Source organism: Pseudonaja textilis, chromosome 6, assembly GCF_049901715.1.
Source record: "Pseudonaja textilis isolate UNSWEBS1 chromosome 6, rPseTex1.2, whole genome shotgun sequence".
NCBI lineage: Eukaryota > Metazoa > Chordata > Lepidosauria > Squamata > Elapidae > Pseudonaja > Pseudonaja textilis.
Window position 1 is genome coordinate 49185326 of NC_141995.1, and position 15821 is coordinate 49201146.

The window sequence follows — 15821 nt, forward strand, 5'->3', positions numbered from 1 at the left end:
TCCCCTTCTGTGACCTACTTAGAAGCAAAATCAATGGGGAAGCCAGATTCACTTAACAACTGTTACTAATTTAACAAGTGCATTGATTGACTTAACAACGGTGGGCAAGAAATGTCGTAAAATGGGCCAAAACTCACTTAACAAATTTCTCAGCAACATAAATTCTGGGGTCAATTGTGATCGTAAGTTGAGGACTACCTGTAAAGGGATTTCAAGTGCTATTACAAAGGTATTTTTAATAATGTTCAATATATTTCAGAAAAATTGCTCCTCTAATTTCTTTTCTTCTTCAAATATAGATAAAAAAGGACTGTCTTTCTGTCTCTCTTGAATTCGGTGATTGTTTAAAGGTTTTCAAACAGAGGTGGTATTATAGCTCCAAAATATATGCTATTTGCCTGATAGGAAGGCAAACTTTTTCTTCAAATAATGTTAATTCTAGAGGCACCTACAATTCCCAGATAAACATTAATGGATAATTAAAGATTTGTATATAATTTTCATTTTGGGTATTTGCTAAAGAAACTTCTGGAAAATTTGCTGGGCTTAAAAAATTTCTTTTGAAAAAAGTATTTTATCTCTAAATATGTTGTATGTATCTCTTTGAACAAGTCTTATACACTGTAATATATTAAACAGGCAGGGGCAGTGTGAATTAATGAGAAACACCCATACTGGTTGTTACAGCAACATAACCTTTAATTAACTCCTATACGCTGTTAATTTCCTCAATAGCCTTTGAGGCATTTGGGGACCAGTAAGAACAGAATTACTAAGAAGAAATTAGTCAGTCTAATTTTAAAAAGAGTCGAGAAAAGCTCTTGTATTTTTACACAATGCTCAGTTCTTTCTCATCGTTTTCCAGGTTGACTGTAAGAAACAGGACAAAGTTTCTGATATTGAAAGTTTAAGCATACAGCATACATTGTAGCAATTTTGGACATCTCCCTGAAGCTGTTTTATTTGACATTAATTTAAAACATATATTTTGAGTGGGATGGATGATAGAAAAATATTAAGCAGTATGGACCAAACAGTTATGTCTTTTTAAAAGGGTCAAAGGTTACATCACCATCTATGATCACAAGAGTTAATTACATATGCTTTTAAAAATAACAGATAACATATTGTTAATCCTTCATTTATTTAATAAGATTTATGTACTTGCTTTAATCTTCAGAGCTCTAATCTAGTGTACACCATAGCAACATCACCAATTTATAAAATAAATAAATTTAAAAATAAATAATACACCACATTTATCAGCAAGTTAATTTAAAAATAGTGCATTTTATATATGCAATATAAATAAGTGGCCCCTAAAAGCTTCATTAATGCAAATAGAGATTTTCATCTCCTATTTTAAAGATTTTTCAAACCCTAGGATTCCACAAGAATTTTTGTATACGATTTTATGAAAGGCTAAGGGAAAATAAGTTTGTTTCAAAAGGCGCAGCTGAGCTTAAAATACTTTGTTATTATAATTTATTCAACAATCATTACTCATACTTTTTGCAGCCTCTGAAATTTCACATTCATTAATTTTATTGGAGAAATTAAGCAAGGCTCTTAAGCATTTACATTCAAAAGCGGAAAGGAAAAAATTAAATTATCATTTTGGGAGTTTTTTAAGCAGATGTCAGAGAGAAGTCGGGATTGACTTAAAGAACAGGACAATGGCAAATCATTTCTGTAACCATTTAGAAAAGTGAATAGATATGTTTGTGCAGTTTCCAAGTGTCCAGCTGGACTAGAGAGCTTTTATTGGACTTTTATTTTAATCTGCATGACTACCACAGCGTCATTATGATTATTAAACAAATGCCTACTGGAGATGTACAGAAAATAAGCCAACTGATTCTCAATCTAAGCTCAAGAAAAAGAAAAAAAAGCAACATTTCCATAGCTGAAAGAAAAAAAAAACATCAGAGTCAAGAACACTAGCATAAAACTTATATTGGAGATGATGGAATGCTGTGTTCAGAAACCTCAAGAATAATAAGGATATTTAAGACATTTCTAAATTACAGTAAATAGCTGGTCCAATTATGGTACAAGGGGGAATAACTTTTCTATGCCATTTCACTCTAAAAGCAAAGAGCAATGTAGTAAGTACAAGTTAAAAAATTAAATATGCTGTACTATTATTACAAATAGAGTAGAATACAGATAGTCTTCAGCTTACGACCACAAATGAGCCCTGATTTTGTCTGTCAGAAGGTTGCAAAAGGGGACCTGTGACCCAGGTTCATAAATACAAGTCAGAAGCCAAGCGCGTGGATTTTGATCAGGGTCATTAAGTGAGAAAAACGGTGCTAAGTCACTTTTTTTTCAGTGCCATTGTAACTTGAAACGGTCACTAAACAAGAGATTGTAAATTGAGGACTACCTGTATGATTTTTTTTAATGTTATCCAAAGTTGGCATGTGCCTCCCATCAAACCATAACAGATTTATTGTTATTTTTAATAATTCCAGGAACTCTTTTAACTACAGGTAGTCCTCGACTTACGACCACAACTGAGCCCGACAGTTCTGTTAAGCGAGACACTTGTTAAGTTAATTTTGCTCCATTTTACGACCTTTCTCACCACCGTTGTTAAGCGAATCACTGCAGTTGGTACATTAGTAACCCAGTTGTTAAGTTAATCTGGCTTCCCCTTTACTGTCAAAAAGTTGCAAAATGTGATGCTGCAAATGTCATCCCTGAGGAAAAAACAGTCATAACCCCCGCTTTCCGCCCCCCCCCCCCAGTGCTGCTGTAACTTTGAACAGTCACTAAACGAACTGTTAAGTCGAGGGCTACCTGTATATTCGGGTTTTTTTCTGACTGTGAACACACCAATCCATCCTAACAATGAACGGTCAGTAAACGAACCATTGTAAATCGAGGACTGCCTTTAATCAGAGGGGGAGCCGATCGCCCTTTCCCCAAAGGGGGCGGGATAGAGGAACCAATTTTTCGGGGGTGAGGGGGGAAAGGAGACGAGTCAAAACCGAGGATCCATGCATAAAAATAAAAGCGGGCAGGGCGGCCTGGAGGGGCGCGTGAAGTTGGTTAATCCTGAGGGGAGACGGACCCTCCCCCACCTTGAAGGGCTTTTGGGGGGGTTGAGGAAATGGGGGGGTTCCAGCCCCCGGCCCTTCCTTTTATGAGGAGGGTCCGTGTTTCGGCGCCGCCGTGGGGATTGGGAGCCCGGCCGGGAGAAGCCAGGCAAAGCGGCCTCCTTTTTTGGCGGGAAAAGGGCGCCGCCATTGAGGGCGCCTCCTTTCCTTCCCTCTCTCAGCCCCTCCGGCCTTCTCTGAGGGCCGCAGCCTCCCCTTACCTCGCCAGCAGATCCGCCTCCTTCTGCAGGGGGGGGAGGCGGCCTCGGCGGCGGCGGCAGCAGCACCAGCAGCCTTGGCGGCACTTCCTGACCGAGGAGGAGGAGGAGGAGGAGCAGCCAAGGAGGCCCGAGCGCGCCAAGTGAAGGAGGAGCTGCCGCCGCCTCTCCCTCCCCCGGAGCCCGGCCGGGCCCTACCGCTCGCTCCTCGCGGGAAGGCCTTGCAGCGTCCATGTGGAGGCAGGCCCGGGCGGGGAGGGAAGACTTCTCCGGGGGTTCGCCGTTCGGGCTTCCCGCGAAGGGCCCGAGGCCCGTTGGAGGGCGGGCAGGGAGAGGTGCCTTTGCGGCCGCTTGGGAGTTTTGGCAGCCCGGGATCCCATAAGGGAGATATATGGACAGGCCAGGGCTGGAGGAGGGGGTTCCTCTGTTGCTCGGTGGTTTCCTTGCGGGGGTCCTTGGCATTACCGAAATAGGCAACACCTTGGAGGGATAGGAAGGAGTGGGGTTTGGGGAGAGGAGGACTGTAGGTTCCTTGGTGATCTCTGAGCTTGGTGGTTTGCTTGTGGACGTTATGCAAAAACTAGGCAACATCATTTCAACAAGGACAGGAGGAGGAGGAAGAGGAGAAGGAGGGGAGGACGACAGGAGAAGGAGGAAGAGGAGGGGAGAAGGAAGAGGAGGGGGACAGGAGGAAGGAGAGGAGGGGACAGAAGGAGGAGGAAGAGAAGGAAGGGACAGGAGGAAAAGGACGAGGAGGATGACAGGAGGAGGACAGAAGGAGAACTGGGTGGGACCTTTCTTCCTCTACTTTTTTTTTTTTTGCAAAACAGCAATTTTGTGGGGTGCTTGGGGTGAGAGAGGATTACCCCAAAGTCAAAAGTCCCTCAGTGAACTTACAAGACCAAGGATGGACTTCACTTTGGATCTGTCCTTGGTGCCAGTGCAAACCCCAGAGTCACTGCACCATACCCACAAGTTGCATGCATTTCCTAGCTCCTATTCTGCAACAAAGGGATAATTCAGATTGTGCTGCCAGAGTTTGATTGCAACGTGACAGAATTAAAAGCCAGATGTTTTTAGACTTGCCTCTGGGTGATGGTTCAAGGATGCCCCCCGAGATGTAAAAATAATTTAAAACGTTCCTTCAGGTCAAGAAAAGACTTACTGTTAAGAGCTCAGAATGTTTTTTTGAAATGCATTAATTAGTTATAGACATAATAGATATGCGTTCACATTTCTATTGCATTTACTAGAATGAAATCCAAAGCACCGCAGTCTTAGGAATGAAAAAAGTTTGGTATGAGAAGGACTTGCTTATAACTCCAGCTAAACCTGTTTTTTCAGATCCAAAATGCCAAACCAGCTTTCCCTCTTTGATGTGTGTTCAAAGTTACATTTATTTGTATCCCACACAAACAGAAGCCACTGAAATCTAAACCAAGGTTTCCTACATACCCTTTTTGGGATCTATATTTAAGATTTCATACACGTCAGATATACCCTGAGAATTGTAAAACTCATGGCCAGTTACAAGCTACTAATGCAGTAGTAGACACATTAAATGAAATACAGTAATATGAAATGGCTAGATGTCATCTAGATCTCAAAGCCCCAGGCAGTGACTACAATTTTGCTTTTAAAAACATTCTTTAATATATTTATATAGCCACCCTTTTTCAAGCAACTCTTGAGAGGCTCCCAATCAAAAATTAAAACGTATAAAATCATTATGGCAGTTCTAGTTGCATTCAAATTTGCAAATATCTGCACAGTATTTGCATCTTTTTCTTCTTCATGTGTGGTCACTATATGTAAAAATATGTAGTTAAACTGCAAGCCATCCAGAAAAACTTGATAGCAAGGTGAGTGACATATAAATTTAATTAATTAAACAATAAAGTTATTTGATAACAGTGTGACATACATAATGCTGGCAAAGGTTAGAAACATGGCTGAAATAGCATGACAGCAGCATAGGAAAACGGAATAAATGACAGGACAAAAGCAGGTTCAATATAAAGTAGGTTAAAAAAAGTTTCCCTTTTTGGCGATTAGTATAAAATTGTCATCATCACTGACCAGTTATGAACAATCTTACTTTTGAATAATAAGCTATATTTGCCCACCTGTGCAACCCCAATTGTGTCCAAGTATCATTAGTAACCCAAATCATTTTACTGGGTGTTTTAACTTCTTAAAGCAACAAGTTCCATTAGATCGAAATCGTCAACCAGATATGTCATACACAATGCTGGTAGGCTTAATCATGTTTATTGAAATTGGTAACTTTCACATTAAAAAAAAAACCTTTTTATCCAGTCTTCATTATTTTAATAAATAACTCAAGGCAGCAAACATACCTAATAACTCCTCCCTTCTTTTTTTTCTCAAAGATTTTTACTGCAATTTTTAATGCTAAAATAGACTAAGCTACAATTGAAAACACAGCATCCAAAGAACATCCTGTATCTAAATCAGGGGTGTCCAACTTCGGCAACTTTTAAGACCTGTGGACTAACTCCCAGAATTCCCCAGCCAGCGTAACCGGCTAGAGAATTCTGGGAATTGAAGTCCACAAATCTTAAAAGTTGCCAACATTGGGCATCCCTGCCCTAAATGAAGCCAGCTCACCAGGGATCAGTTGCATTTTCATCACACATTAAGCCACATGCTAAGCTAAAACTAACCACAAACTAGCTAAAATGAAGAGATTAGAACTAATCACCTAGACACCAAGCCAGCATTCTCAGTCTCTTGTGCACTTTATTTCCCATTACTCATCTTGAGAGCAAGATAAATACTAGATAACCGAATAACAGAAAAATTAATACATTTGATCAATTAAATAAATTCATAATTTTATTTAATAAATTAAGATAAATTAATACATTAAGATAAATAATAAAGTAGATAAATAAAATACTTTATTTGGTCAAGTGTACACAAGGAATTTGTCTTCTGTACACGCAAAGCAACAGAACAATAATCATTGCATGATATCAATAAGAGTGGGTGGTAAAGAAAATAATAAGGATAATACCACATGGGCAAATATACACAATAATACTGCAGCCATACTACGTGGGTAAAAATATACACACAGCCGTTAGACAGCACTGAGAATTAGTTCGATTAAGATGAATCATGAATTAAGATGGAAAAATTTAAATAAATCTGAAATATTGGGAACAGCTCATCTAAAGTCCCCAAATAGCACTCCCCCCACCATCCCAGCTTTCCTGCAAATATTCTTTTTATTAGTCTTTTTATTCCTTATTTATTACATGGGGAAACCCACCCAGGACCCCCTTAAAGAGATTTACTCCGAAGTCAGGGCCTCGAAGGGGACCTTTTGAAGAGAAAACACACACAAACAATCCCGCAGGAAGGTCCCACGCCGGTTCCCGGCCGGCCAACCAACCGATCCAGCCAGGCCCGAGGCCTCAGAGACGCCGCTCGGAGGATGCGGCCTGCTGCCCTCGCCGACGCCTCCCCGCGGTCCCGAGCGCAGAAAGGCCCCATCCGACTGGGCCCACGGCCAGGAGGGCGGGCCTACTCACTCCCCGCCTGCGTGGAAGGACGGTCGCCGGAGAGGAGCGCCGAGCGGCGGCCTCACCTCCTCTCCTCCTGGGCTGTTCTTCCCCGGCCGGCCGAGGAGCGGCACTGTCTCCCCGCGGCCAGGCGCACGCTCGGCCCAGGCGTCCCCGACAGCCGCCGGGCCTGACTGAGGCGGCAAGACGCGCGGGGCGGCGGGGGGGAAAAAGCAGGTCGGTCCGCATCGTGGCAGCACCAGCGAGCGGCAGAAACGCCGGAGACCCCGACCACCACCGCCGCCTTCCGCCACCGCCTGCTCGATGCTGCACCTCCCGGAGCTGCATGAGGTAAAAAGGCGGGCCGGGCGCGGGGATCTGTCTGGCGGCGGCGGCGGCGGTGGCTTCTTCCAGTCGCCGGTGAGGGCAGGGGCGACATCTTGGCCGGAGCCGGGCGTCGCCTGAGGGAAGTGCTGAGGTAAAAGTTGCCGAGGGAGCGGCCCAAGTGGCCGCAGAGTGGCCGGGGGGCTCCTCCGGCCGTGTGAGGGACACCCCCTGCCCCCACCGGGTGTTGCGGGTCGTTTTGAGGCCTAACTTCTAGGCCTCGCCTGCCCGCTTGCGGGAGGCGCCTTATCCTGGCGGCGGGACTCTCCTTCCCCGCTCGGATCTTTCTGCGGGCCCTGGGGGCTCCTTCTTCCCCCAACGCTCCCGCCCGAGCCCGGCTCTCATCGTGGTAGCGATGCCCGGAGGGGCTGATCGCGGAAAGCCGCGTGAGGGTGGGGGAAGGAAGGCGCTGCCGGGCGGGCCCCCGTGGGACTCGGCCCGGCCCGGACGCGGAGAGGGTGGAAACGAGCGGCGAGCCCGGTCGTCGTCGTGGGAAAGGGGCCTTTATTTCCACTCGAGGCTTCGAAATGGGGGAGGAAATCAACGGCTGGGGAAAGTCTGAACTTTTGTTTTGCCACCGGCAGAGGCCGGTAGAAGCCTGCGGAGAAGGAAACTTTCTCGACGGCAGCGGCGGCATCAGCGCCAGGATGGACTTCCCGTCCACCCAACCTAAGCCTCCCCCCGATGGCAAGATCATCTTCTACCCGCCTGGAGTGAAGGAGATCACGGATAAGATCACCAACGACGAAGTGGTCAAACGCTTGAAGGTAAGCCGCCCCCCCATTATTCTCCCTTGATAGGCTGGCCTAGCTTCCCAGTCATTCAAGAGGGGCACTGGAATACTCTTGGCACCAGGCTGGGAGTTATAGTTTGGCCTGAGGCATCAAAGGGGAATTGGGTGGCTTTGGGCCAATCACCAGGAGACGGGAGTTCTAGCCCCACCTTAAGAAATCAGGCTGGGTGACTGGGTCAATCACTAGGTGACTGAGTTCTAGTGCCCACATAGGCATGAAAACCAGCTGGGTGACTTGACTTCTAGTGCTGGTTTAGGCATGAAAGCAAGCTAGGTGACTGGGTCAATCACCAGGTGACTGAGTTCTAGTGCCCATGTAGGCATGAGAGCCAGCTGGGTGACTGGGTCAATCACCAGGTGACTGAGTTCTAGTGCCCATGTAGGCATGAGAGCCAGCTGGGTGACTGGGTCAATCACCAGGTGACTGAGTTCTAGTGCCCATGTAGGCATGAGAGCCAGCTGGGTGACTGAGTTCTAGTGCTGGTTTAGGCATGAAAGCTAGCTGGGTGACTGGGTCAGTCACTAGGTGATTGAGTTCTAGTGCCCACGTAGGCATGAAAGCCAGCTGGGTGACTGGGTCAGTCACTAGGTGATTGAGTTCTAGTGCCCACATAGGCATGAAAGCCAGCTGGGTGACTGGGTCAATCACCAGGTGACTGAGTTTTAGTGCCGCCTTAGGCATAAACATCAGCTGGGTTATTTGAGGGCCAATAATATCCTCTTTGAACTTGCCTTAGGGCGATTGCAACCACTGTTGTTTGTAAGCCATCTATTAATACATAAACTCTTTTTTAGTTCAATATAGCAGTTAAGGTGCTCTGCTAGAAACCAGGAGACTGTGAATGTTAGTTCTGCCCTAGGCATGAAATTCAGCAGGATGGGCCAATTACCAGGAGACTTGGAGTTCTAGTTTCACCTTAGGCAAGAAATCTGGCTAGGTGACTTTGGGCCAGTCACTAGGAGATGGTGAGTTCTAGTCCTGACTCAGGGTAAAAGTCAGCCGGGTGACTGGGCTAATCACTAGCTGACCGTGAGTTCTAGTCCCACCTTAGCCATGAAAGCCAGCTGGGTGTCTTTGGACCAGTCGCTCTTTTTCAACCCAACTCATCTCATAGAATTATTGTGGAGAAAATAGGAGGAGGAAGGTGTGTTGGGTATGTTTGCCACCTTGAGTTATTTAAAAGCAATAAATGTGGGATACAAATAAATAGAATATTCCATTGTGTAGGAGGGATTGATCATTGTTTTTTGACCTCAGAGTTGTTCTCTTATTTGCCATTTCATTCTCTAGTGTCATTTTGATTCTCAAAAGCCTTGTGCCCCTTATTTTCAGATAGGACATCTCTCTCTCTTTCTCTCCCCCCCCCCAATTTTTGTGTGTATTTTATGGGGCTCCTTAGCCCCTTAACAGATAACAGATAATCAGAGTTGGAAGGGACCTTGTAGGTCATCTAGTCCAACCTCCCCACCCAAGTGGGAGACCCTACACCATTTCTGACAAATGGCTCTTTAGCACCTTAAATGTGCTAAAGAGCACCATAAAATTCAAGGTGCGCTCTGTATACCTTAAACGTGCCCTTTTATTAAGTTGCACAACAGCTGCAGAAGCAAGAGTATAACACTAAAATAAATAACACGCTTAGGTCTAATAATACTTATTAGAAAATAATAGCTGATGATACAAAACATTCTACAGCCATATTTAAGGCTGATAAATACCTGTCCTCAAATTTTCATGAATTTTCAGGAATGGTGGAATGGTTTTAGTATATGCTTATTGTTGCTTGCGGGGTTTGTTGTTTTTGCCAGAAAGAAAAATCTGTTTTCTATAGAAATTAGCTTGATCTGAACAAAGTGAAAGATAAGAAGTGAATGTGGGAGACAGAGGTAGAAAAGAGGAAGTGGAGATTGCTCCAAGGTGGCTGGGAAGAACGTGGATAATTTACCCAGAGTAGCATATAACACAGCAGCTTCTTGCTAAATTGAAAATCAAGTTGCTCTGCAAGCAATGAGTGGTTGTGTTCACACTGCATATTGGGACCACAAATTAGACTTTTAGCCTAGTCTGTAATGCAAAACCATGATTCATTTTGGGTTCAATATGACATAGGATCAAGGTAGTTTGTCATTTCATCCTTTTTATGGACAGGTTGAAAAAAAATGTGTAGGTTAGGGCTGAGATGAAACAACTATTCCATCTGCTCTACCCATATGGAGGTGACGAGATTGAAAATTGAAAAACATGGTGTTTTTTTATTTTTAGAAAATAAGCTGTTGCCATACAGGGCATCTTTTTTTTAAATAGTAAAGAAAAAAAATCGGACAGTGGGATTGGAAGCTTGCATTTTCATTTCTTTTTCAAATCATACCCTCTATCTCTGAAGAAACAGCTGAAAGAACTAGCAGTTTTGTGGACATTATTAGTTACCAGAATGAACGTTTAGCAAACTTTGTGATGGAGTGTGCATTTATAGGAATAACATTCCTGGATGATTAGGCTTTATTCAATGTAAGAGATGCCGAAGTACACTATTTCAAGATCTTTGGCTGCCAGGTAGGTAGATCTTGTTGAAATTCACACATTATATCAGGGATTTTTTGGTTTTGTATGTTGTGTAAAACCAGTCATATTATAAAAATGCATGTTATTGATGATTAAATAATCACCATTTGTAACTTAGCTGAGTAAACTGGACTAGTCCAAAGTGTAAACCTTGTTTCCGTGAGCAGAATGTAATTTATTCAGGAAATCAACCTTTAGATATTAGCTAGCTGGATATTTTTACTGTGATAAAGTGAGCATAGTGTGCTAAATCATGATTTCTTTTTCTGAGCTTTGCTTAGCATGTTGTTTGAATGCAGGTATCTGTGTTTTGAATGATGACCAAGCAGGCTATGATTGAGCCCAGCCAACTCATTGTTACAGTGTCGGAATTCTTCCTGAAGCTGTGAGCGGTATAACAACAAGCCAACATGTTAGCCTGAAAAACTATATCACTTCCTTAACTATATCACTTCCTTAACATGTGGCATGGCAATCCCGAATTTCATTTGTGGAAACTGCTACTTTAATGTTTACTTAGGAATGGTATTCCGATTTAGCGAAAGAGAGGAGATCATTTGATTAGGAGGAATTTAATCATCTCTGTTTTGCATGCAACTTGTTTTATATAATGTGATATCTTGCTTGGGGTTTTTTTTGGGAGGGGGGGAGAGAGCTGCTCTCTTCCAACCCTCTATTCTTGGCTCCTTTGTGCGCTCTTGCCTCCTGCTGCAGAGAAAGTGAGGGGGTTCATTTCTTGTGCTAAACCATGATGTGGCTTGCTTAGTTTTTTGCCTACTATTTTTTATGTATCTTGCAAAATTGTGCCGTGCCTCAATCTAATCAACCTAATCACGAATAGCAATACTCTTAGAAGATGTCAGCAGATATTGGAGGTTTACTAGTCCTTTGTAGAAAGCAGGGAATAACTGGGACCATGATGCTTCATATCTCCTCCTGCTGCTTTCTGCCATCCTCAAGTGTGATGGAAAGTGCAACTGGAGAAGCAGAGAAGGAAGTCTTTTGGCTTTCCCAGGGAAAAGCCCAGATGAAGAGGCTGCATATCCCAAGCTGGATGGGAGAGGCAAGAAGAGGTTTAGGGTAGCCATACCCCAGAATCTCTTAGGATGTATCTAGTATAGGGGTCACCAACCCCCTTGTCTGTGGACCGGCACCAGTCCACGGCATGCCAGAAACTGGTCCACACAAACAAGTGAAATCCCATCCAATGGATGCAGGCAGCATGCGAAACCACACCTCTTCTGACCCGTGGAAAAACCTCTCTCCACAGAACCGGTCCCTGGCACCCAAAAGGTTGGGGGCCACTGGTCTAGTAGGTTGACTTCTGCAAGATTCTGTCCATTGGTGTAAACCAAGGGTCTTCAAGCTTGGCAAGTTTAAGATTTGTGGACTTCAACTCCCAGAATCCCGGAGCTAACATGACTGGAGGAGGAATTCTGGGAGTCCACAAGTCTTAAAGCTGTCAAGTTTGAAGACCCCTGGCGTAAAATGAAGGATTGAACTCGATTGGACTTTGCTGTGTCATCTCTGGCCTCAAGAAGACCTGTGAAGAAGTCATAGATCCTTCCTGTCTTCTCTTTACAGCCAGTCCCCAGCTTCACAACCATTCCTTTAGCAATCGTTCAGAGTTACGACATTGCTGGAAAAAAAAATCCGGTCCTTGCCGTTATGACCGTTGCACCATCCCCTATGATCACGCGATTGCAGTTTGGGAACTGGGCAGCGTAAGCGCTTGCTCTTATGAGCAGTCGCGGTGTCCCACAGTGATGGTGATTTGCGTTCTTTTCTTGCCAGCTTCTGGGGAAACGATGCCTATTCGGGAGAATAAGTTTGCAGCATTTGCTTATTGACTGCAATTTTGCTTAATCACCACCGTGATTTACTTGACCATCATTAAAAATGGTGGTTAAATCAGGTCTGGCTTGACTTAAGGATTGTAAAGACTTATGGCAGAAATAATTGCAGTCGTATATCAAGGACTACCTGTACTTTTTACTACAAAATTGTTTTGTTTGTTTTGTCTTATTAAGATGGCCTTTGTGAGAAAGACTTTACTGAAGGTTTGCTAAGTGAACAAGGAAGATTGCATCTGTTTTGCTGGCACTATATGTCTTAGTTAGTGGGCCAGGGCTTGGCTAGAAAGTCAGGGCATAGAACAATGGTTTGCAACTGAAGCCATTTCCTACATTTCTTTTCTTTGGCAACTTCAATGTTTGTTTGTTTTAATTTCATGTAATATTTTAAATTTCTAAGCCACTCAGCCTCTTCTGGAGTCAAGCGCCATTGAAATCTAAGAAGTAGAATGCACTATATCAGGGGATTAAGGATTTCAATGGAATTAGAGAAACCGCTTTATGTGAGCGCATTCGTTTGCTACAATACAGTTTTGTACAATTGTACAAATACAATTTTCCTCCTTTTTTGTTGTTTCTGTCTTTTCCTTCTTCATCAAACTCTTGTGTCATCTCCATATTTGAAAGATCACTGAAATTCTGGCACATGAAAACAAATGTTCAGTAGAATTGATGACTTTAATGCACTGGAATTGCCTGTTGTGTGGAGGACTCAATGGCAAATCTTATATATGTCGTCCACATTTTCCGCCTGGCCTCCTATAAAGTATACTCAACCTTTTCAGTATGGGTTAGAATATGATTCTGATTAATTAGCTGTTAGAAATATACTTGATGTGTAATAAAATTAAAACAAATGCTATTTTTTTCTAGAATTATAAAACTAGTGATGTTATTGGGCATGTTCAAAGTATCGATCAGATATCAAATTAATGAAAAATCTATTGGCCCGGAATACAGCTAGTCCTCACTGTAGTTGTCACAATGTCCACTCTAGTCTTCAAGCCAAGAAAATTAATAGTTCTGAAGAAATTAGAAATGTCTTTGAGATTGTAAGGATATTTGGCTCAAGGTCTGAAGGTTTTTAGGCTGGGGAAAATAAACAGAAGTTGTGCTTAAATTTGTCATAATGCAAGCTATTGTCTTTGTTCATCAGAAACAATTGCAGCAAAGAAAATAAACTGAAGAATGAAATGAATGACAGATTTTAAAAATATAATAAAGGGAGGAACTGTGTGGTACAGAACAAGGTTTCAGGTAGGGCTTTTAACCTGGATGTTGTACTAATGTTTGAACTTGAGCTCCCAGAATCCCTCAGCTGACATGTCCATGGCTGAGAATTATGGGATTTGAAGTCCACAAGTATAGAACTTGTCCACATTAGGAAACACTGGTTTAAAGAGATGAGTTTATAAGCTGGCAAGTATTTATTTTAAAGAGAATGATCCCGTAACAGGGGGAAAAGGTTTATTGTGAAAAAGATAATAGGACTCAGATGTCTGAAAATTTGGGAATATAATTTATTCTCTTTTGTAATTGAGAGAGGCTCTTGTTGCTTTTAAGAAAAAAATTTGTGTTTTTTTTTTTATATATATATATATATATATATTATTGTTTTATCATAAAAAGTAAAAGAAAAACAAAAAAAATACATTCAACTCTAGCAGCAACAAAAAAAAAAACAAATAGTGTTGGTAAGAATTCATCTAGGAATGATGATACTCTTATATGATTAACCAGCTGGTGATAACTTTGAGATACCTTTAAATATTTTAAGAGTGAAATTTCAATATTTGCTTTCAGTCATTTTTTAAAAAATTAGCGTCATTTTGTGTTAGGTACTCACTCAATTTATATTTAGTTTAATTGCTTTTCAGATTGCAATGGTGGTGCATTGGACGATACGTGCTAACTTTATGAATCCTAGGAATATAATCATGAAATATTAGACTGGCACCCCTTAGTGCGTGCCATTAATCTGCATAACAACACATTACAACTACTGAAGCATTAGTGCAAGAGGCTAACTTTTTTTAGTACCTTGGAAAAATGTTTCCTAGAAATCGGAGAAAATTTAACAGATGTAAATCTTGACAGTGTCTCTTGTGAAAGAAGTAAAAATAGCTGAATGTAAGAGCAGGCTTCTGCTTACGTCATTATATGGAAGCGAGCATTGGATATGCTGGAAGAAATATAACTACATTTGCATTCTGTTTGCAATATCTAGTCTATGTAGTTGTTTAATTACCTTTGATATGAAAGAGATAACAAAACTAGAGAAAATCGAGCTGGATGGAGACCAAGGTGTGGTTACAATTTATTATAAATTTATTTGCAATCTGGCAACTATTGGAATTGGGGATTGAGTTTCCTTAAGAGGTACATAGAGCTAGTCGACTTACGGCCACGATCAAGCCCAAAATTTGTTGCTCAATAAGAGAGTTGTTAAATGAATTTTGCCCCATTTGATGACCTTTCTTGCCCCCATTGTTAAGTGAATCTCTGCAGTTGTTAAGTTAGAAGGACAAGTTGTTAAGCGAATCTGGCTTCCCCCTTGACTTTGCTTGCCAGAAGGTCGCAAAATGTGATACTGCAACTGGTAAATATGAATCGGTTGCTAAATATCTGAATTTTGTTCACATGACCATGGGGATGCAGCCGCGGTTGTAAGTGGGAAAAACAATCATAAGTCAGTTGTTTGCAGTGCCGTTGTATGGTCACTAAACAGACTGTTTTATGTCGAGGACTACCTGTATAGCATTTATTGATTTCAGAGTAGAATTTGATTTATTGATTTCAGAATAGAATTTGATTTATTTATTTCAGAGTAGAATTTGAATAGAATTTGATTAGCATTTAGGTAATGTTCCTGGGAGATGGGAAAGCAGTTAATTACCAAACACGTCCAATTATCAAAGGTCCTTTACCAGGCAATAAATATCAGATTTGAGCATATGAAGGATATAATCAATTTCTCCATTTCAGCTGGAATTTGTCAGGATGGTATCTTCTCACAACTTCTGTCAATGCATGGCTGGGTTACATTTTGAGAAAAATCATCGGATGGCAAGGCAAATTTTGGTAGCTAAAAACTCTAGCCGTGTATTTTATTTTTTCCAAATCCTCAAATGCTAACCTGAATTTTGCTCTTTGTTGGCATTGAGGTAAATTTGCAAATTGGAGAAGTTTTGTATTTCCTTGCTGATCTGGACAAATGTAACTTAATACATTAGTATTTGACTCATACAATGAACGTTGTGAAGAAGTCATTCCAGCGTGCCTGAGCATATTTTTACTTGATAACTTAGGGTTATCCAACAGATTTTGCAATGGAGATCAAAGATTAATAGGACATTAAAATTGGGACTAGTGTATT

At 42.0% G+C, this 15821-nt stretch overlaps 2 protein-coding genes across 15 annotated transcripts in view; one reads left to right on the forward strand and one right to left on the reverse strand.

The window, feature by feature from the left end:
* The window catches only part of N4BP2 (NEDD4 binding protein 2), a 37346-nt gene extending 33862 nt beyond the window's left edge, over window positions 1-3484 (reverse strand). Inside the window, exon 1 of one of the 3 annotated variants that reach the window (XM_087936743.1) lies at window positions 3326-3484. The gene's annotated coding sequence lies outside the window, so the exon portion shown is untranslated. The remainder of the gene's footprint in view (window positions 1-3325) is intronic. The other 2 variants (XM_087936744.1, XM_087936745.1) reach the window with 2 other exon arrangements.
* A 3396-nt stretch (window positions 3485-6880) lies between these two features.
* PDS5A (PDS5 cohesin associated factor A) overlaps window positions 6881-15821 on the forward strand; it is a 66110-nt gene continuing 57169 nt past the window's right edge. For 4 of the 12 annotated variants that reach the window (XM_026699829.2, XM_026699834.2, XM_026699830.2 and 1 more), the window contains exons 1-2: window positions 6881-7203; window positions 7821-8003. In XM_026699829.2, the coding sequence (XP_026555614.1) occupies window positions 7177-7203; window positions 7821-8003 (210 nt within the window). In that variant the 5' untranslated portion in view covers window positions 6881-7176. Of the gene's footprint in view, window positions 7331-7820; window positions 8004-9827; window positions 10584-15821 lie in introns of those variants that run through there. The other 8 variants (XM_026699832.2, XM_087936759.1, XM_087936755.1 and 5 more) reach the window with 4 other exon arrangements.